Source organism: Cnephaeus nilssonii (assembly GCF_951640355.1).
Source record: "Cnephaeus nilssonii genome assembly, chromosome: 6".
NCBI classification, from domain to species: domain Eukaryota; kingdom Metazoa; phylum Chordata; class Mammalia; order Chiroptera; family Vespertilionidae; genus Cnephaeus; species Cnephaeus nilssonii.
Genome location: NC_137077.1, coordinates 49,373,446 through 49,395,874, shown reverse-complemented (window position 1 = coordinate 49,395,874; position 22,429 = coordinate 49,373,446). Strand labels below are relative to the sequence as shown.

Below are 22,429 nucleotides of genomic sequence, written 5' to 3'. Positions count from 1 at the left end.
GGTACTCCTTCTAGGCTTGCAGTGTATGATTATGTAGTTTGCTCACTGCACATGAGCACTATTTCTTTGTGTGTGTGTGTGTGTGTATGTGTGTGTATGTATGTATATATATATATATATATATAATTGTATTAGAGATGACCCCCAGTAGCCACCTCTGCTCAGCCCCTACCCCCCACTTAGGCCTTCACCACACTATTTAAAAAAGATATTTATTGTTGAAAGTATTACATATGTCCCCACTTTTCCCCCACTGACCCCTTCTAGCCCACCCTCAGCCCCTGCCCCAGGCCTTCACCACCCTATTGACTGTGTCTATGGGTTATGCATATATGTATACAATTTCTTTGGTTAATCTCCTCCCCCCTTTAGCTGCTCCCGCCCTGCCCCCTCCCCCCCCCCCCCCCCCCCCGCCCCCCGGCCTTCCCTCTGAGATTCTACAGTCTGTTCCATGCTTCTATGTCTCTGGATCTATTTTGTTCATTAGATTCCACATATGAGTGAGGTCATGTGATACTTGTCTTTCTCTGACTGGCTTATTTTGCTTAGCACAATACTCTCCAGGTCCATAGTGTCTCAAAGGGTAAGCGATCCTTCTTTTTTACAGCTGCATAGTATTCCATTGTGTAAATGTACCACAGCTTTTTAATTTTTTTAAAAAATATATTTTTATTGATTTCAGAGAGGAAGAGAAAGGGAGAGACAGAAACATTAATAATGAGAGAGAATCATTGATCAGCTGCCTCCCGCGTGCCCCCCATTGGGGATTGAGCCCACAACCCGGGCACTTGTTTATTTATTGAGTAGGGGCCCAGTGCACAAATTCGTGCACCTTGAAAGGAGCTGTGGGCTGGGAGGCTGCGGTGGACACAGGGGCGGGTCTCAGCCCATCCTCTGTGCCCCCGCCCGCCATGGTCCCATCTGCTGGCAGCCCTGCTCCCACCGCCACTGCTCGCATCCGCTGACGGCACGGATCGATTGGGGCTGGTGCCAGCAGCAGGTGCGAGCAGCGGCTGCTGCCCTAATCACCCCTCAGGAGCAGGGGGAGGTGGAGAAGCCCTGAGGGGCAATCGGGGCCAGCAGCTGACACTCGCACCCACTGACGGCGCTGAGCAATCGGGGCGGCGCCAGGCGCTGGCAGCGGGTGGCAGCAGGTGCGAGCGCTGGGTGGGACCATGGCGTGCCGGAGCAAAGAATTCTCAGTAACCACCAGAGGCTGGCTCCAATGACAGTGACCCGTGCCCCACCTTGGTCTGGCACCCTTGCTCACCTGCTGCAGCTGACGCCCACCATGTTCCATGCTCTGCCGCCTACTGCTGCCGCCCGCCATGTTCCGCGCACCCCCTGGTGGTCAGCGCACATCATAGGGACTGGTTATTCCGCCATTTGGTCTATTTGCATATTAGCCTTTTATTATATAGGATAGGGTGGTAACCATTCTGACAGGTGTGAGGTGATATCTCATTGTGGTTTTAATTTGCATTTCTGATGATTAGTGACTTTGAGCATTTTTTCATACTGTATTGGCCATCTATTGGCCATCTGTATGTCCTCTTTGGAGAATTGTCTATTCAGGTCCTTTGCCCATTTTTAAATTGGACTTAATTGTTGACTAGTATGAATTCTTTATGTACTTGGATATTAACCCTTTATCAGATGTATCACTGGCAAATATGTTCTCCCAACAGTGGGTTCTCTTTTCATTTTGATGGTGGTTTCTTTTGCTGTGCAGAAGCTTTTTAGTTTGATGTAGTCCCATATGTTTAGTTTTTCCTGTTTCTCTTACCCTTGGAGATGTATCAGTGAAAATTCTGCTACGTGAGATGTCTGAGTTTTTACTGCCTACGTTTTCTTCTAGGATTTTTATGGTCTCATGACTTACATTTTGAACTTATTCTTGTGTCTGGTGTAAGTTGGTGGTCTAGTTTCATCTTTTTTGCATGTGCGTGTCCAGTTTTCCCAAAACCATTTGTTGAAAAGACTGTCTTTACACCATTGTAAGTTTTTGCTTTCCTTGTCAAATATTGACAGCATTAGTGTGGGTCAATTTCTGGGGTCTCTGTTCTGTCCCATTGGTCTATATGCCGGTTCTTATGCCAGTAACAGGCTGTTTTGATTACAATAGCTTTGTAGTATAGTTTTATATCCAGTATTGTGATCCCTCCAACTTTGTTCTTCTTTTACAAGATTGCTGTGGCTGTTTGGGGTCTTTTTGTTTGTTTGTTTGAAGCCCTATTAAGGCGCCTGATTCACATCATAGACACAGTAGATATGTAGATTTATTATGACACTTTTCAAGAATGTGGAAATAAATTGTCTTGAGGAAGGGAATAGGGCATATGAGTTAACCCAGTCCCGCCTTTCTGATGCACTGTGTTCTGTACCTTTAAAGGTGTTAGAACCCTCTAGCCTGTCTGGTCAACTTGGTCCCTCACCATTCAAAGTCCAGTAAAGACACCACCTCCTTAGTGAGGCCTTCTCCACCAGGTGTAGCATGTTCCCTTGAGCCCCAGAGCTCTTGGGACACACCTGTATCTTCCCACCTCACAAAAGATATTGTCTGTCTCCACATCTGGCTGAACCATCATTCACCTTGCAATCTGCCCCCTTTACCCCCAGGATAACATTTAGTATTTGTTGAAGAATATTGAAACTGTAAGGTTAACTTATCTTATTAAAAGCTTAGGTTTGAGAAATACTGATCACCAAAACTATCTCTAGTATGCCATTCAGTGTTTGAGATTTTACCCTCGGATCAGGCTAACTCATTGGAGCCATGTGCCCAGAGAGTGCACGTCCCCAGGCCCTGAGTCGCTTGACTACGGTTTGGCTCATGCCTTGACTGGTGCTGAGGGACAGTGGGAGAAACAGCCATTAATATTTCTGTGTGGCATGGCTAAGAGGACATTATTACAGCTCACATGTTTGCTTCCTGAGGTCCATGAAAAATAAGCCCTGTGATCTCTATGCTAGGAACATTTTGCTTCTTTTGAGTATGGCAGTGTTTTTTACTTTGCAAAGTGAGTTATTTGGTTACTGGGAAGCTAAGATGTGCACTTAACTGCAATGCTGCAAACTAACTTCCCCCATCTCCTCTGGAATATGATTTATCTATTCTAAATGACCTCTCTGTATTGTGATGAACATATTTTGGGAATGAGACAGATGGCAACACTTGCCCTGGGCACACAGCCATCACGTGCAGAATTGGGTCTGGAACCCATGTGCTCTGACCTTATCAGGCAGAGACTAAAAGAAACCAAGTGGAAAGGAGGTGAATGCTTCTAGATCAGCCTCTGGGATTTCCCAGGGACAGTGCAGAACTGCCAAAGACATCTATATCCCTCACTTCAGGCCCCAAGGGGGCCCTGGAGTCTCTAGGAAGATGGAGGTGAACAGAGCACTTACGACTATCACACTGTTGGGCCATTCGGTCAGGGGCCCTGGGCAGCCTCTCCTCATTACACAAGCTCAGTGTCTCTTTAGTGCCTCCCTAGCACATGGTGGGCATGCAACAAGCAGCTGTTACTGAAGGAGCCCCACTTGGGCTGGCTAGTCCCAGGGCTAGGATGTTGTACCCTTCACTCCGTTAGGTCTGGAAGTCAGGACCCTTGTGTCCTAGAGGTCAGGGCTGGTGTGGCCAGGATAAAATTGTAATCATTGCCTATAAGATGAAGTTAGTTGGTTGCCAGAGGGAAGGGGGTGGGAGGAGAAGGCAGCCCCAATATATGGTGACAGGAGATTTGACTTTGGGTGGTGGGCCCATGGTGCAATATACAGATCTTGTAACATACTAGGTCAGTGGTCGGCAAACTCATTAGTCAACAGAGCCAAATATCAACAGTACAACGATTGAAATTTCTTTTGAGAGCCAAATTTTTAAAATTTAAACTATATAGGTGGTACATTGTTATTAACTTAATTAGGATACGTAGTATTTTGTGGAAGAGCCACACTCAAGGGGCCAAAGAGCCGCATGTGGCTCGCGAGCCGCAGTTTGCCGACCACTGTACTAGATAGAAACCTACACCTGAAACCTATATCATGTTGACCAATGTCACCCCAATAAATTTAATATGAAAAAAGGTGAAGTTAGGGCCAAGCATGTCCTTTTCGGAACCCTCTTGTTCTGAGGGAAGTATTTTCGATAACTTTAACCTGGGACAAGAGGGGTAGATCCTGTACTGCAAGCATGTCAAACCCAAAGGCTAACAGGGCCAAATAAACAAGGTTTAAGTTTCTGTGGGCTGCAAAAATCAAAAACAAAAACAAAGCTTCAATTTTCATAGATTTCGATAGAGACATGCTGAATACAAGGGCTGAAATAAATGAGTAATCGTTAACATAAAATAGAACATTTTAATAAAATTTAATATTTTTTCTTGAACATTAACTTACCAGAAACTGAATAACTGCAAATTAATAAGCGTAATGCAAATAAACCCACTGTTCTCTGAAAGCGAAATATTTCCTGTTGTGCACACTAAACAAGTCAGTACAAGACTAACGATGTGGCAATTGGCTGCTAAAATATTTGCTGCTAGTATTAGTGGACAGAAATGGTGCGCCTGTGGTAAGGAACATATGGGAAATGAATGCAACACGATTATAATAATCAGTCATTAGCGAACATTGTAGTTTGTTATTAATAATTACGTATAACAGGATATTATAAAAATTAACCAGTTAACTGCCATGTGTCCAAAACGGGATATTGGAATTTCTTCCATATGCGCTGGAATATTTATGAGTTTAAGTTACCATAATTTTTTTTACAAACCCAGAGATGTCACTAACAAGTCTGATTTTAAAATTGGGCGACCAGAGTTGATAGGCGAGGTTTGCGACTATAGACGCGCGTGGTGTGTGGGGAAGATTATGAAATTATTATTAAAATGTTCCTTCCATACCGTTATATTGGCTGGGCCGCAAAAATATTCATTGTGGGCCACATGCGGCCCGCGGGCCCAGTTTGACATGCTTGCTGTACTGTGTACTTGGTGCTGGAGAAGGTTCCCCAGGAGGGTGGTGGGCGCCGGAGAACCAGCCCGTCCTGAGCTGCAGTCTCAGTGGGTAGGGAGGGCAGTGGGTAGGGAGGTCAGTGGGCAGGGAGGTCAGGAGGCAGGGAGGGCGGTGGGTAGGGAGTCCGGTGGGTAGGGAGGTCGGTGGGCAGGGAGTCAGTGGGTAGGGAGGTCAGTGGGTAGGCAGGGCAGTGGGCAGGGAGGTCAGTGGGCAGGGAGGGCAGTGGGTAGGGAGGTCGGTGGGCAGGGAGGGCAGTGGGCAGGGAGGTCAGTGGGTAGGGAGGTCAGTGGGCAGGGAGGGCAGTGGGCAGGGAGGGCAGTGGGTAGGGAGTCCGGTGGGCAGGGAGGGCAGTGGGCAGGGAGGGCAGTGGGTAGGGAGTCCGGTGGGCAGGGAGGGCAGTGGGCAGGGAGGGCAGTGGGTAGGGAGGTCAGTGGGCAGGGAGGGCAGTGGGTAGGGAGGTCAGTGGGTAGGGAGGGCGGTGGGCAGGGAGGGCAGTGGGTAGGGAGGGCAGTGGGTAGGGAGGTCAGTGGGCAGGGAGGGCAGTGGGTAGGGAGGGCAGTGGGTAGGGAGGTCAGTGGGTAGGGAGGTCAGTGGGCAGGGAGGGCAGTGGGTAGGGAGGGCAGTGGGTAGGGAGGTCAGTGGGCAGGGAGGGCAGTGGGTAGGGAGGTCAGTGGGTAGGGAGGTCGGTGGGCAGGAAGGGCAGTGGGCAGGGAGGGCAGTGGGTAGGGAGTCCGGTGGGCAGGGAGGGCAGTGGGTAGGGGGGTCAGTGGGCAGGGAGTCCGGTGGGCAGGGAGGTCAGTGGGCAGGGAGGTCAGTGGGCAGGGAGGGCAGTGGGTAGGGAGTCCGGTGGGCAGGGAGGTCAGTGGGTAGGGAGGTCAGTGGGTAGGGAGGGCAGTGGGCAGGGAGGTCAGTGGGCAGGGAGGTCAGTGGGCAGGGAGGGCAGTGGGTAGGGAGTCCGGTGGGCAGGGAGGTCAGTGGGTAGGGAGGTCAGTGGGCAGGGAGGGCAGTGGGTAGGGAGTCCGGTGGGCAGGGAGGGCAGTGGGCAGGGAGTCAGTGGGTAGGGAGGTCAGTGGGCAGGGAGGGCAGTGGGTAGGGAGTCCGGTGGGCAGGGAGGGCAGTGGGCAGGGAGTCAGTGGGTAGGGAGGTCAGTGGGCAGGGAGGGCAGTGGGTAGGGAGGGCAGTGGGTAGGGAGTCCGGTGGGCAGGGAGGGCAGTGGGCAGGGAGGTCAGTGGGTAGGGAGGTCAGTGGGCAGGGAGGGCAATGGGTAGGGAGTCCGGTGGGCAGGGAGGGCAGTGGGCAGGGAGGTCAGTGGGTAGGGAGGTCAGTGGGCAGGGAGGGCAGTGGGTAGGGAGGGCAGTGGGTAGGGAGTCCGGTGGGCAGGGAGGGCAGTGGGCAGGGAGGTCAGTGGGCAGGGAGGGCGGTGGGTAGGGAGGTCAGTGGGCAGGGAGGTCAGTGGGCAGGGAGGTCAGTGGGCAGGGAGGTCAGTGGGTAGGCAGGGCAGTGGGCAGGGAGGTCAGGGGGCAGGGAGGGCAGTGGGTAGGGAGGTCAGGGGGCAGGGAGGTCAGGGGGCAGGGAGGTCAGTGGGTAGGGAGTCAGGAAGGACCTCACGAGCCGCCTCTCTTGCAGCTCTGTTGAAGATGCACTGGACACCGGAACACGCCCAGCCTCTCAACCAGTGGCCAGAGCAGCACCTGGACGTCTCCTCCACCACCCCGTCGCCAGCCCACAAGTTGGAGCTGCCCCCTGGGGGTCGCCAGCGCTGCCACTATGCTTGGGCGCACGACGACATCTCGGCCCTCACGGCCTCCAACCTCCTCAAGCGCTACGCAGAGAAGTACTCGGGGGTCCTGGACTCGCCCTACGAGCGCCCCACCCTGGGCGCCTACGGCGACGCCGCCTTTCTCAACGGCGCCAAGGGGGACCCCGAGCCCTGGCCAGGGCCGGAGCCACACTACCCCTTGGCCTCGCTCCACGAAGGCCTGCCCGGAACCAAGTCGGGCAGTGGGGGCGGATCCGGGGGCCTCGGGGGCTCCCCGGTTTTAGCCGGGAACCTGCCTGAACCCCTCTACGCCGGCAATGCGTGCGGGGGCCCGTCGGCGGCGCCAGAGTACGCGGCCGGCTACGGCGGGGGGTACCTGGCCCCGGGCTACTGCGCGCAGACGGGGACCGCGCTGCCCCCGCCGCCCCCCGCCGCGCTGCTGCAGCCGCCGCCTCCGCCCGGCTACGGCCCCTCGGGGCCCCTGTACAACTACCCCGCGGGGGGCTACGCCGCGCAGCCGGGTTACGGGGCTCTGCCCCCGGCCCCGCCGCCCACCCCCTACCTGCCCTCGGGCCTGGCGGCGCCCACGCCCCTGCCCGCGCCCGCCCCGGCCCGGCCCGCGCCCGCCTCCTACGGCTTCCAGGCCGCCGCTCCGGGGGCGGAGGCCGGGGTGTCGCTGAAGCGCAAGGCCGCGGACGAGGGCGCGGAGGGCCGCTACCGCAAGTACGTCTACGAGCCCACCAAGGCCCCGGCGGCCGACGGCGCCGCCTACCCCGCCGCGGACAACGGCGACGGTCGAGGCAACGGGTTCCGGGCGAAGCCGCCGGGGGCGGTGGAGGAGGCGTCGGGCAAGTACGCCGGCGGCGTCCCGCTCAAGGTCCTGGGCTCCCCGGGCTACGGCCCGCAACTCGAGTCATTTGACAAGTTCCCGGAGCGCGCGCCGGCCCCGGTGCCCCGGGGGGCCTTTGCCTTGCCGTCGGAGGAGCCCCTCAAAGCTGTGGACCCGGGGGCCCTGGAGCTGGTGACGAGCAAGATGCTGGACTGCGGGCCCCCGGTGCAGTGGGCAGACGTGGCGGGCCAGGGCGCGCTCAAGGCGGCGCTGGAGGAGGAGCTGGTGTGGCCCCTGCTGAGGCCGCCCGCCTACCCCGGCAGCCCGCGCCCGCCGCGGACCGTGCTGCTCTTCGGGCCGCGGGGGGCGGGCAAGGCGCTGCTGGGGCGCTGCCTGGCCACGCAGCTGGGAGCCTCGCTGCTGCGCCTGCGCGCGGCCTCGCTGGCCGCGCCCGGGGCCGCCGAGGGCGCGCGCCTCCTCCAGGCGGCCTTCGCGGCTGCGCGCTGCCGCCCGCCGGCGGTGCTGCTCATCAGCGAGCTGGACGCGCTGCTGCCGGCCCGGGAGGACGGCGCCGCCGCCGCGGGCTCGCTGCTCGCGCCGCTCCTGGCTTGCCTGGACGGCGGCTGCGGCGCGGGGGCCGACGGCGTGCTGGTTGTGGGCACCACCTCGCGGCCCGCAGCTCTGGACGAGGCCACCCGCCGGCGTTTTGTTCTCCGCTTTTACGTGGCGCTGCCCGATGGTGCGGCCCGCGGACAGATCCTGCAGCGGGCGCTGGCCCAGCAGGGCTGCGTGCTGAGCGACCGGGAGCTGGCGGCCCTGGTGCAGGGCACCCAGGGCTTCTCCGGGGGCGAGCTGGGGCAGCTGTGCCAGCAGGCGGCGGCCGGGGCGGGCCTCCCGGGGCTGCAGCGCCCCCTCTCCTACAAGGACTTGGAGGCGGCCCTGGCCAAGGTGGGCCCCCGGGCCACCCCCAAGGACCTGGACTCGTATGTGGAGTGGGACAAAATGTACGGCTTCGGACACTGACGGCGCGAGGGGGAGGCGCGGGAGCCGCCATCCCCCCCTCCCCGGTCCTGGGAGGGATGTCTGTAACCCACCTGGCTGGGAGGGTGCCGAGTGGTGAATGTGGGGAGGGAGGAAACGGGGCCGTTGGTGGATTGTTTTTTTTTCCGTGGGAAGGAAATTGCTTCTGCTAGGCAGATAGATGCCATATGCGCTGTGTACTCAGGTTTTTTCTATTTATTGTGGACGGGAAGCTCGCCATCTCAGCCCCTCAGACGGGCATGTCTGCCTGGGGCCTAAGGAACTCCTGCGCTCTCACCACAATTCTTTTGTCTCCTCGCTATCTGGATGCCTCCCTCCTCCTCCCCCCACTCCCCCCTCTTTCTTTGCTTTCGCTTAGTTTTCTCTTTCTGCCTTATTGTCACTACCCCTCCAACCCCCCATCCTGCCCAGTTTCTCTTTTGCTCCTCCCTCCCCTATCTCCATCTACCACCCTCTGCGCTGTCTCCATCCCTTGCTCTCTAGCTTCTGTGCCTCTTGGTCCTTCTCCCTGCCTTCTGTCCCTCTCATTCAAAGACGGCGGCGTCCCTTTGCAGGAGATCTGGAGGTCCAGCGGTTGAGGAGGAGGGGCTAGGGAGTTCCCTCCCACCCCATTACCCAGCTGAAACCTTGGGTCTGGGGGAGGTGTCAAGCAAAAACCACCCAAAGAAGGGTTTGTTGTTGTTGTTGTTGTTTGTTTTTGAGGGGGAAATCCCAGGAATGTAGCTTGTTTAATATTTAGGCCTCTTATTTTTTTTTTTGTAAGATGTGTAGAACTTGCTGTTTTTCTTTTTCTTTTGACAACTCAGGAAGAAACTGACCTCAGAAAGAATGTTCGACTTGGGCTACTCTCCTGTGTGATCCCACCACCCACCCTACCCCTCAGGAGAGCCAATTCTCCCAGAAGAAAGGGAGACTTGTGGGGAGGGGGAGAGGAGGACCAGAGCTACCCTTCCAGCCCTGCTCTTCCTGGGTCAGAGGGAAGCAGAATGTATTTGTAGGCTTCCTCCCCAGCCCAAGGTTGTAGGCAGGGGTGTTGGGGAGCGTGCTGTGGGATTGGGGAGCAGGTGAGTCTTGCCCCCTTTCTGCTACTCCTCCAGCTGGGTCCCACTCTCAGCTCAGTATTTTCTATGAAGGGTTAACTCGCCCACTTCCTGCCCCAGACCCCGAGAGGCCCAAATGGGAAGGTGACAGAGGCAGACAGTCCTCAGAGAGGTCAGCTCACCTGGCCATCGACCAGGCAGAGGTCTCCTGTGTGCAGGCCCCGGGGATCGCCTCTGGAGGGAAAGACAGTTTAGCCACAAGTCTGGTTGGGCACAAAACTGACTGCAGACTCACCCTTCCCTGTCTGCTGGGAGGCTCTGGTGAGGGGTGAGCATCCGACGCAGGAGAGGCTCTGTGGGGAAGTATCCTTTCTCATTCTCCTGGGGTCCTAGGTCTTGAGGGCAGGCAGCGTGAGGGGGCAGGCTGTTTTATTCTAACGCTGGGGGTGTATTCTCAGTCATACCCACACCTTCCACCAGAAGCCCAGGCTTGGGCTTCCTTCTGAGAACCGTATTCCTCCTCTTCCTTCCAACTTCCCTTGATGGGGCTTCAGCCGTTTGCCACCTCCCCCTCGGGAGCCCATGTCACAACTCTGGCCTTTGGTCCAAAGTTGGGGGGAACAGGCCCTCACCCCTAACATCTTTTCTCTGCCACCCCAGCCTCCCTCCCTGATCCCTGCCTGCCCTTACAGCTGCTACAGTCTCTGTACCACCCCCACGCCCAGCTGGAAGGGTGTGCAGGGGGAACATCTGGGTGCCAAGGTGCGGAGGGCTGCACTGGCCTCGAAGAGCTGCCAGGAGAGCTGCTCTGTGTCTCCCTCTCACCCTGGGTCTCTTTCTGGCCCTCCGCTCCTTGCAGCTGGCTGTGTGCAGGCCTGTCGCCTCAGAAGCAGTGGGTGGGCTGCAGGGTCTTGGCTGTGAAAGGCCCTTAGAGGGAGCCAGGAGTGAGGAGGTTCTCTCAGGTGTGTGTATGTATATGGGGGGGAGGGCATCAGGGAAGTGGGGTGGGGATCCCTCCCCTTCAAGAGGCAGGCGGCTCTGGGGGTTGGGGGGCCTCATTGATTGAGACCCACCGCCTCTTCTACTGGCCTTGGGGAACTTTGCACAAGGAGACATCCCCTAGTCTACTAGCACCTACCTCATGGGCACTGGGTTGGGTGGGGGAAGGGCAGGTCCAAGTCTGGCAATGTTGGGGGGGCATACCAAAGAATCCAGGGGCCGGGGTTGGGGGAGGACAGACACAGCAAGCTGGCCCTCCCCTTCCTCCACCCAGATTGGGGTCGGGGTCCTCTCCCCCAGCTGTAACCATTTCTACCTCATTTTGCTGTGTGTTGTACATGGACGTATTTATCTCCTGTCTGAAGATGCTCTGCAGTTGTGGTCTGTCTACCTCAGAAGAGACTGTATTTTAAAAGAAAGTATTACACAGTATTAAAGCGATGACATGTGGTTTCCAGAGGATTTCTTGGGGGGTAGCGAGGTGTGGGGAGCCCTCTGGGGAATGCGTGGGCATCCAGGCCCGGCAGTGCCCTTGGTGTGGTGCTGTGGGTGTTACTAGTCCTTGAGCAAAACATTACTGCGGAACCCCTGCTGTTCAGTCTGGCACAAGCAGTGCCCACCAGGCGCTGGGCCCTGCGGCCACCAGGTGAAAGGCCATACGCTCCGGCTCCGGAAAGCCCCTGGGTAGGGAAGGCTCTCACGCAATTCTGAGCTCTCAGAGGCTCTGCGTTGGGCCAGACTCGGAGGTATGGGGGGCAAAGAAAGGCTGTGTGATGAATGAATGAGTGGATGAAGGAATAAATGAGTGCATGGAGGAAAGTGGGCAGTGTGTGGAGATCGCCGAATTCTAGTCTTAAGGTCCCAAGATCCTTTATCCGCCACCGGTTACCAATCCCCAAACTATCTTTGACAACTCAGCAAACTGATAGAAACTGGGAGACTGATACAACTAGGCAGGAGCAATCAATGTGTCTGTCACATCGATGTTTCTCTCTCTCTGTCTCTCCCCTCCCTTCCACTCTCTCAAAAAAATCAATGGAAAAAATATCCTCTGGTGAGGATTAACAAAATACACAAAAAAAGAATGCCCAGAAAAGACCCTGACTCACAATGGTGGTGGTGTTGTGTCAGAAAAACTTCCTGGACAGGAGGGGGTACAGCAACAAAGAATGGAGGCCGGCAGCGGCACCCTCCGTGTGATTTGCTGTAAGAGCGTAAAGTGAGGGCGGGAGTAGCCAGGCTGGAGGAAGCACTGGGACACAGCCATGCCCCGGGAGGACCTCACAGGCCCTGTGGGGAGCCGAGGCTCCGCGAGGAATGGCGTGTGTGTTTGGGTGGGTGGGTGGGTGGGACACAACTGATTTGAAAGTTAATTCGCACAAATCTTTTTTACTAAAGGATGCACTGGTTGCTATGGAGACAGTAGACGGACTTTATGCCTAATGGGGGAGACAATAAAAGGGCAGAGCTGTAGGAGTAGATAGGATGGAGTCAGGGAGGGCTTTCCAGAAGAGACCTGTCAGCTGAGGAGTGACCCAGGCAGAACAGAGCAGCCAAGATGCAAAGGAGAGCCAGAGCCATTGGCTGGGGACCGAGCAGGTTAGTGAGTGTGTGGAGGGAGGTGGGGACTGGAGGAGGAGCTTACCTCACCCAGACAAGACTGGGGGGAGGTTTGGATGCCCATGTCAGGGGATGGGAAATGACAGTCTAGAGATGTCTAGTATTTAGCTGGAAAGGAGAATTTAGGTATTGATCGGATATCAGAGAGAATGGAGAGCTAGGGGTCCAGGGCTTCTGGTGAAGGATGAGGAGGGGCGGGAAATGGGTTAGAAGAGATGCCAGGGACCCAGGGACTTTTTAAAGCTGAGGCATTGGTGGGGCAGCCCCTCCCAGTCTCAGGGGGACTGAGTCCCACCCATCCAGGGGTGTTGGGAAACTCCCAATTCCTGGACGTTGTAAGACCCTCCGTCTTCATTTCCGTGTGCTGGGAGATGACCCTCCAACCAGTCACGTGCATTGGAAGCCCCCTTCCAGGTCCTGGGGTGCTGGGCTCCCTCGCCCCAGTTGCTGAATGTGGAAGCCTCCCCTCCCCACCACCCGTGTGTGTTAGCGCCCCTCCCCTCCCCTCCCCGTGCGCATTCGGAGCTCCTGCGTCACCGCCCGGCGATGGCGGCTCCCGCTCCGGGCGGGGCCCTAGGCGTGGCGCTCTGGGGCTCGGTACTGGTTCTGGCGGGGGCCTTGGACGCCATGGGGCCTCACACAGCCGTCCGTCTGGCCGAGCTGCTGACCCCGGAGGAGTGCAGCCATTTCCAGTCGCTTCTGAAGGCGCCAGACCCGGACGTCGAGGAGGAGCTGGCCAGACTTTCTGAGGATCGGTTGGCCCGGGCTGAACCGTCGGGGCCCACGTCCGGGTCGCCGGGCCGGCGGCGGCGGGAGGCGACCGACCCCGAAGTTTCCGACGGCTGCCGGGAGGGGCTGGCAGCTTGGCTGGCAGCCGAGGCCCCGACCCTGCCCTGGGACCGCGTGGCCCGGGCCCTGCGGCGCTGCGGCCGCCCCGACGTGGCCCGGGAGCTGGGCAAGAACCTCCACCAGCAGGCGACGCTGCAGCTGCGCCAGTTCGGGCAGCGCTACCTGCCGCCCGGCGCGCCCCCGGCGCTGGCCGGGGTCCCCGCTGCAGCCCCCGCCCCGCCTCCGGCCCCGGTCCGGGTCCCCGGGGCAGCCCCCGCCGCGGCCCCGCGCTCCCGCCGCGCCTCGGTCTCCGAGCCCAACTGGGACGAGCTGGAGCTGATCGTGGAGCGCCTGCCGCAGGCACCGTACGAGCGCAGCCCCGCAGGCTGGGCCGGGCCGCTGGCGCTCGGCTTCTTCGCTGGCTTCGTGGGGTCGCTGGGCGCTGGGGCGCTGCTCGTCCTGCTCACGCTGTGGATCACGGGCGGCGATGGCGATGGGGTGCGGCCGACCGCCGGGCCCAGGCCCGTGGAGGCCCACGGCTGGTGGGAGGCCAAGCCGCTCTTGACTGAAGAGCAGCTGGTGTCGCCGGGGGCCTGGGCCTGGGCTGCAGATGGGCCAGATCCTCCCTCACCCCAGTGCCCCCGGATGTAAAGTGGGCACAGTTTTGGGGTAGTGCTCCCTGTGACGTATTATAAAAGTTACAAAACACGCAAAGGAGGGAGCGATCGGTTTGTGAGTTCGTTGGAAATGATGGGCCTATTCAGGGAGGAGGGGGAGGAGGCAGGCCTCCCAATTCTTGTCGGCTTCAGTTCCTTATTTTGAGCCTATTCTTCCACTAAGAGCTACCATTTATCGAGCACTGACAATGTGCCAGGCCCTATGCTAAGCAGTTACATTATTTGATCTAATTTTCAAAACCCAAGGCAGAAGGTATTAACTCCATTACACATAAGAAAACTCTGGTTAGGAGTTCCTAACCTCATCTAGCGAGCGGCATGGGAAGGTGTTTGAACCAGACCTGCCTGAGCTGCAAGTATGAGCTGCAGAGGAAATGATCTGTGAGCAGGAAGGGAGCGTGGGGAGCGGAACCTGACGGAACAAAATGCTGGCTTCTGTCTGCTCTGAGGCTCTGCTGGAGCGTGTAGGGGGCGCCACAGCTGGAGGTGTGCCCAGCCCCGGGGTCTGCTGCCTCCAAGCTTCTCTCCTCATTCTGAAGGTCTACCAAGAGCCCCAAACCTTTCCCACCCCCCTGGATGGCTGGGCACTGCCAGACCAAGCACCTGAGCCTGGGTGAGCCCTCACACAGACTCTGCTCAGATTATGTCCCCCCCCGCCCCCCCGCGTCCCAGGGGAAGGTAAGAGGGCAGCTGTGGGGTCCTGCTGGGTGGGAGTGCGGGTTCCCATCCACCTGGGCTAAGGGGCTTTGGTGTGAGAGCAAGGACAGAATGACAGGCCAGTCCAAGAGGAGAGTTGAAAACAAGATTGACGTAACCCTTTATTGCAAATTCTAAAGTAAAAAGATGTACAGTACAAAGTAAAATTGAAATTTCAGACTATAAACTTCCAATCCACGTATACATTCTCATTTCTCAGGCATTTCTGCCACTTCCGCATAAACGGGACAGGGACCAAGTTGAGGCGTGAGGGAAGGAGATACAGCAGGGGAAATTACGTGTTCAGAATAATCACAAACCCCAGAAGCAAGTGAAAGGAAAGATATTTTCTCGACCTGCTGTCCTGGTGATGAGAAGCGGGAGTGGTTGGAGCAGTGCAGTTTAAAATGGCTCTCAGAATAGCAGCATTTATGGTACCGTTGCATCTTCCTTAAAGTCCAAATAATACTTCGCCCTTCCCTAGTGCCTTTGCCTCTGTATCTCAAAACACTTTACACAACATTTAGTTAAAGCCTCACAACACCCCTGTGAGGTAGGTCAGTATTATTACCCCCATTTTACAGATGGGGAAACTGAGGCACAGAGAGGTTAAGTGACTTGCCCAAGGCCACACAGCGAGCCAGCGGTCGAGCTGGGAATGGAACACAGGAGTTCTGTCCCTTTTCTGGCACCACTGGACCCCGCTCCCCTTTCCCTATATACATTCTTCACACACACACCACAAGTGCACACCCACCCACCCCACCCCCCTTAGCCTCTATGTACAGCAAACAGTAGTGGGGGACAAGGGCAGGGGGTGCCTCAGCAGCGTTTTAAGGGAGGAAATCTTGAAAAGGGAATCCAAGAAAGCATAGAGCTGAGCCACAATGCAGGCTCTGTGCAGACCTTGGACCCCTCCCAACCCGGACTTCCTCTCCCCGCCTGATGTCCCCCTGGCTGGCTCGTTGTAGCCAATGTTTTAGGGGGTGGGGGTACCTGAAAATGAACGAAGCTTTTTGCAAAACTTTGGGCAACATCTGAGAAAAGAAAGAGGCATCGTGACCGAAGATGCCCAGGACTCAAGTCACAAAGCCGTAACCCATGGCAACCTCACCTCCACAGTAGGCCTGGAGGCTGGGGACCGGGGAGGACGGGGACTGACCTACCAGCCATTTTTTCTCCAGAGTGGAGCTGCTGGAGCAGACGAGAGTGGGCACTTCAGAATCCTCCTGAGAGTGTTTCTGGATCGGGAGACATGGCCTAGAGAGGGATGTCCCCAAAGCAGGGCAGGGTGAGGGAAGCGGAGGGGTGCCCCCCATCCCTGCACAAATGTGTACGAGACCAGCCCTGGTGTGCTGGTTTACCTGTGGGGTGATGGAGGGCAAGGCCCAGCACAGCTAGCGAGTGGAGGCTGCTGGGCATCGTGCACGCCTGAGCTTGGGGGCACTGGGTTAGGCATTTTTCACAAACGGGTGAAAAAGGCAGAAGTAAGGCCAGCCCACGGGGTTGGCTGGTGTCATCCCTGGGGGCTCTGCCAGCTGAACTGGTGAGGAAGGGGTCTCATGGGCCTTTAAGCACCAGCCTCGGAAGGTGTGACACATGCCAGGGGTGAATGCGGGGGGGGGGGGGGGGTGAGGGGGTGGGGTAGGGGTAGTGGCGGTGGTGAGGTGTCAGGACCTTGCTTTTCTCTCCAATCTCTACCTCTCAGCCAGAACTTGGCCACCGACCCTGATCTCTCTCCCATTCCTCTCCTTTCCCCAAATGTGCTGAGGTCTCCAATTCCCAGACCCCTCCCAGGACTCAAGAATTGGGATAGTCAAGCAACAAACACACGGCAAGACAGGCTTCCCTTGTACAGTAAAAAGGGTCATTTTTATTATGGTTCCTTTTTGGCTTATAGTAGTGATGTACGTTTTGTCATGTCTCATTTAGAGCAGCGTTGGCCCCCATGCACTCACTAATACACTGATCTTCACTATTGGTCTTGTGCAAGTTCACGTGGGTCGCGGCAGAAAAATAAAAGCACTCAGGGCACTGCCGTTCCAGGGGCTTGGACCGGGAGTGCCTATGCGCTCTCCCAGGTCAACTCCTGGTGCCAAAGAGGCTCACTCAGCGAGGGCTGGGAGTTGGCTCCTGCTCTCGCCCTCTGCTCTGCTTTAAACTGTGGAGTCTCCTCACCCTAAGTCACAAGGAGATTAAGGAAAGAGGGGGAAAGTGCTTTTCACACAAACCAGCAACCGTGTCAGCTGCTGCCCAGTGGCTTTGGCTCTGCATTTTAAATTAACAGCATCACACGTCTTTCTGCTTTTTTGTCCTTTTTTAAAAGGTGGATTGTGGAGTATAAATACTGCACCAAGGACCTGGCTACAAAAAATAAATATTTATATTATATTTATATATCTATATATATATATATATGTGCAGTGATACTGTGGCTGCTGCTGCTTTTTGATTGGCTTCGTTAATATTTGGCAAAGCGTTGCCACTTACCCACTCAGTGAAGTCGTACAGAAACGTCACCACTGATTCTTTCCGTTCAATGCCTGTTAACTGCGGGTGTAAACTGCTGGTGATGTGTCATTTACTACCAAAGAAGTGTGGAGCAGGGCAGGTGAGTGAGTGAGAGCGAGCGGTGGGTGGGTGGGTGGGTGGAAGGACCGTGGGGAGGAAAAAGATGGTGGGAAAAGTTTGAGGAAAAAAAAAAAAGTGAAACTTCGAATAGAGTGGTGGTGGCTTCTTTCCTGCGAAGCTGGCTGACGGGTGTCAGGTACCAGGGCCCGCGTGTGACTGAGGAGAGAGCCTGCTGGGCGGGGGGCGGGGGCTCGGGGGCGGGAAAAGGTCAGACATCAGAAAAAACTCATTAATATGTTCTAGTGGCTTAATGATATCATTAGCATGAGCACTTGGGGTAGCGAGTGGGATCTTATAGCTCTCTTGCCCATCTCAATCCTAAGAAACAACTATGAAGTTTAGCCAAATCTTGCATAGAAGTGGTTAGAATTTATTGCACATTGGAACAAAAATATATATTTGTGTTGTTTTGGAAAAGACCATTAGCAATAAAAAATTTTTTGTCTGTCTGTCTGGTTTGGGGATGTACATTGGCTGACAGCATCTAAGTCCTAAGAAAGAAAGAAAAGTATAAAAAATAAAAATAAACATGACAATGGCATAAGCCAGAAGCCATTTCCTATTTAATACGTTGATAGTCTGTATTTACAAAAAGGCATGCCAATAAAATAAAATGATATATTACAGTATTTATAATTCTCTTAAAAAGAATAACCACACACGTCAGCTTCTGTTTTGTGCTGTTTACGATGTAACCTGTACACGTCACTATACATTCGTCCTAGCAGTCAGCAGGGTCACCTAACGAAATGCCTTTCCGACCTCGCGCTGGGCGTAGTACGAAAGCTCTACGGAGGTGCCGCCGCAGCAGGCTTACGAGAGCTGGCCCGCATCCAATGGCCCAACGAGACAGAAAGCTCTGCTTCCTGCCTGGCTGTGGTTTGTTCTACGCAAAACCAGTCAGGTGTAAATACATCCCAAGTGCTTCCACTGCAAGGCAGATTGGTGTGTCTGATTACGGGTCCTTCCCGCCCTCGATTATAAGGTTCAGGAAAAATTCATTTTGATTTGGTTAGCAAGCTAAAGTCTCTCCTCGTTCTTTGTATAGACTTCCTGACACATTCAACTGCAGCATCTTGGCTTTGAAATCTAGTCACCAGACAAGAAACACCTGGCCGAATTAAAAACTGTCTTCCCTAACGCAGTAACACAGGAGACGGGATGGAAGAGAGGACGCCTCCGCCCCCCTCCCCGCCGCCAGAAGCCGCTCTCCGATGGCAATGAGCAGGTTGCTAAGCAGATAGCAAGACTGGCTGGAAAGGAATGCGCTGGGGGAAGCTGGAACATCTTAAGAATAAATATTAAGCTGCTTTCTTGTGAGCATCAGTGCAAGAAAGAAACCAAGCGGGCTTGGTTCAGAGGAGGCCCCATAGCTACCTCAGGTCCCACCAGAGATGAGTTATTCTAACAATACATGAAGGAAACCACAGCCGCAGCCCCAGGGCTGCTGCCCTCGCCCACCTCTGTGGGTAAGGGAAGCCCTGCTCCGTAGAAAATGTGATGGAGGGGAGAGGAATCATGCAGTGTGTGAGCTTGGGACAGCCCCTCTGTAGAAGGGAGGCCTGTTCAGAACCTCTGAACCCCTCTCCATGTGAACCCGCACCCAGAGGAAGCCTCGATGCAGAAGGACATGATACCCAATGAAGTGAGCACCCCTTAACCCCCAACGAAAGGTGTTGTACGTTCCCCGAATCACCCCCTAGAGATAACATACCACTCTGAGTAGCATTTTTACCTCTATCCCAAATAAGTGTCAGTTCTCCAAACGAACTTTTGATTTTTGTTTTTAGCCCTAGGATTTGGTATTACAGTGACATTATTAATACAAGCCATTTGAGATCAAAATTTCCCCACGTACGGGACACAGAGCAGCATTAAACAGTTCATCTTTCAAAATGTGCAACAATGGCTGTAAGAGATGTCTGTTAAACATATACACACACGGATCCATCTGCTTGTTGGACTGGGTTTGTTTTTGTTGGAAGTGGTCAATTGGTTGGTTATGTTTCCCTATCAGGTGTATGAAAGGCTTCTAAGAATTAATAGAGAATTATGGTGGGTGTGGAACTCTTACCATTTTTTCCCCCAAATACAGTGAACGGTGCAGGGCTGGGTCCTGTCCGAAGGCTGACCCAGTGCAGGGGACAGGATCAGTAGCGTCCTGTGGTGTATGGTTCTCATGCACGACTTCTGATCACGGCATGCCATCATGCAAATCATTTCCACGCACTGAACGAGCACAATGTTTGGAATCGGCCTGAGCAAGTCCTCCTCAGCCTGAAGAAACCTGATGGTTTTCCCCCACCCATCTCCAAACCACGTGCAGCCCATGTGGAGAAGATGCGGTTTATGTCAAAGAAACTGACAATGACATGGGCTAACTGTGAGTGTGAGTGTGTGTGTGTGTGTGTGTTTTCTTTTGCTGCTTAGCTTAACTAATGTAGGAATGCAAATATAGTTTGCATGAACAAACGAACTTTTAAAGTGATACTTTCTGCTTCTGAGAATCAACAAAATGAAAAAATAAAATCCATTTGGCTGCAACGGAAATATGCTGGTCCCGGCAGCCTCTCCTCTGTTTTTGTGTCCTGTTTAGTTTTGTCCTAAGTTGCATTGACTGATGTGGAACATGCAGTAACCACCTGCCCAAGCGTTAGAAAATCTGTGAGTCAGGGGGCAGGGTCCTTTGCCCTGGGCAGGTCACTGCTCAAGATGCAACCATGTTACATGGTAAGCAGACTACGTTTGGTATAGATCTTCAGGGTAAAGTGTCTCCATAGCTGTTCTGCACTGATAATTATTCAGGAAATTTGTAAACAATCTTTCACTTGCAAATTCTACATCTGTACAATATTAAACTTTTGCTTGCCTCTAACACTTGGATTCTCTGACCTCTTTTTGTCTTTTGGCTCTTTCCCTTCTTCCTTCCTCTGCCCGTTGCTGTTTCTCCTTCTCAGGTTTGGTCACACTGTCATAGGAGGGGAGGGAGGCGGTAGACGGCGTGCTCTCCTTTTTCTCCGGGTGTGTGCCTCCGTTCTCCAGCTTATTGGAAGCTGTCTTTTTGCAAATGAAGCCCCGCCTTGCTAAATGTCCCCGGTAGGCGCGCTGCAGGACCACTGCGGACACCTCTTCCTGCTTGCGCCGCAGTGTGGTTGTGATTGGCTCGTAAGACACTTTGGAAGGATTGGACGCCACGAACCGCTCCTCCATCTGCTGTCGAAGGATGTCCAACTCCCCGCTGTCTCCCAGGACCCGCTTGGTGAAGGCAAAAAGGATGTCCAAGCAGTGGATGCGATCCCCGCTGACCATGGGCAGATCCATGGCGATGAGCTCAATGGTGTTGGGCTTGGGCACTCGGAGAGGATGCTCCAAGGCGTCTGCAAAGTCTGCCAGCTTACAGTACTCGATGAACTGGGTGGCATCGGGGTCAAACTTCTCCCAGATCTCGTAGAAGGTCTCAAAGTCGTCCTCACTCAGAGGGTCTGCACTCTCCTCTGTGGCTACACTGAAGTTCTCCAAGATGATGGCAATGTACATGTTCACAACAATTAGGAAGGAGATGATGATGTAGCTTACAAAGAAGAAGATGCCCACTGAGGGGTTCCCGCAGTCTCCCTTAAAGCCACTCCCGGGGTGTTCCTTGTCCAGACTGCAGTCAGGGGGGCGGTTCAGGATGGGCAGCAGCAGGCCATCCCACCCAGCTGAGGTTGTGATCTGGAACAGGCAGATCATGCTATTGCCAAATGTCTCAAAGTTGAACATGTCATCAATGCCAGCCTCGTGCTTCACATATGCAAAATTGGACATCCCAAAGATGGAGAAGATGAACATGACCAGGAAGAGCAGAAGGCCGATGTTGAACAGAGCAGGCAAGGACATCATTAAGGCAAAGAGCAGGGTCCGAATCCCTTTGGCGCCTTTGATCAGACGCAAGATGCGCCCAATACGGGCCAATCGGATGACTCGGAATAGGGTTGGGGAAACAAAGTATTTCTCAATTATATCAGCCAGGAACATTCCTAAGAAGAGGAATAGAAGAAGATATGTTACTGGGAATGGAGACATCCTTTCTTTTTACTGTGTCACATGGCATAATGAAACCCTTAAGTTCATAAGACTTTATAGAATGAGTGCCTTACTATTCAATCTGAACTATCATGATAAAAAAGAAAATCACATTTCAAAGATTAATAAAAAAAGAGAAAACAATAAAATAGACACCCATGTATCTAACACCCAGATTTAAGAGATGCTAGCATTTCATCAGATTTGCTTCCTCTTCATTCCCAGAAGCAACCACAGTCCTGAAGACGGTATGTATAATGCGGTGTCTTTATGATTTTGGTATGTGTGAACCCATAAGTAATATATAAATAGCATTTTACTATGCTTAAGGAATTAAAATATATATCTTTTTAGATCAAATTTTTTAGACCTCTAACTTGCTTTTGAGACTTAACATTGTGAAATCTGGTGTTAAAATAATTTTAGATCACAGGCAGTCCTCGGGTTACGTCGGACTTGACGTACGTCGATTTGTGGTTATGTCGCCATCTCCCATTTATTTATAAAAAAAAAAAAGTTCCGTCATTTCGATGTATGTACATATGTGCTTTATGTTTTTTTATTATTTACTGTATTTACCACAAGGTCAGGAATTGTTATCTTCCTTTAAAATTTTTTGTTACTGTTTCACTTCATTACTGCTGTGCATGTGCTCCATGTGAGTGAGTAGGTGCTTATGTAGGTGGGTTCCGACTTACAGCGGAACATCGTGCTGCGCCGTAGGAACGGATCTCCGCCGTAACCCGAGGACCTACTGTATTCATGATAATGGCTGAAAATCATGACTAGGTCCTCATTTATCTGGTTTCCCGCTCAAGGATAATTAGTTATTTTCAAATTTGTGCATGCATGGCTTCCTGAGGTGTGATCAATTCTTTTCCAAAATGCTATCAAATTTCCATATCCACAAACAATAATGAGAGTCCTCGCTCCACCCTATGACTTCACTCCCTTTGGCTGTGATGTCTGTTATTCCGGCAATGCCGCCAATCTTCCAAGTATCTTCTTCCTGCCTCCGAAAAGACATTTGGGTTTCTCATTGCCCCATGCCCAGACCCTACCAAATGTGTCTAGAAAACTAGAGACCTCTCATGAGTGGCGTGTAACTCGGCTTCTCAATTTTGAAGCCAGTATCAGCAGATAAGAAGGTGGAGACATCAGTAGGAAATAAAAGTAGATGGTGAAAATGTACAAACCAGAGGGCTTTTTTCTATTCACACCC

At 53.9% G+C, this 22,429-nt stretch overlaps 3 protein-coding genes across 9 annotated transcripts in view; 2 read left to right on the top strand and 1 right to left on the bottom strand.

The window, feature by feature from the left end:
- Window positions 1-11,339, top strand: part of FIGNL2 (fidgetin like 2) — a 32,592-nt gene extending 21,253 nt beyond the window's left edge. Inside the window, exon 2 of the mRNA XM_079774069.1 lies at window positions 6,649-11,339. Within this exon, the coding sequence (XP_079630195.1) occupies window positions 6,660-8,633 (1,974 nt within the window). The 5' untranslated portion in view covers window positions 6,649-6,659 and the 3' untranslated portion in view covers window positions 8,634-11,339. The remainder of the gene's footprint in view (window positions 1-6,648) is intronic.
- Window positions 11,340-12,856: 1,517 nt separating this feature from the next.
- TMDD1 (transmembrane and death domain 1) lies at window positions 12,857-14,020 on the top strand (the record flags this gene model as incomplete). Its single annotated transcript, XM_079773840.1, has 1 exon — window positions 12,857-14,020. The coding sequence occupies one exon, from the start codon at window positions 12,857-12,859 to the stop codon at window positions 13,787-13,789; it is 933 nt and encodes a 310-aa protein (XP_079629966.1). The 3' UTR covers window positions 13,790-14,020.
- A 588-nt stretch (window positions 14,021-14,608) lies between these two features.
- Window positions 14,609-22,429, bottom strand: part of SCN8A (sodium voltage-gated channel alpha subunit 8) — a 178,651-nt gene continuing 170,830 nt past the window's right edge. For all 7 annotated transcript variants that reach the window (XM_079774836.1, XM_079774837.1, XM_079774841.1 and 4 more), the window contains one exon: window positions 14,609-21,161. In XM_079774836.1, coding sequence (XP_079630962.1) covers window positions 20,014-21,161 — 1,148 coding nt within the window. In that variant the 3' untranslated portion in view covers window positions 14,609-20,013. The remainder of the gene's footprint in view (window positions 21,162-22,429) is intronic.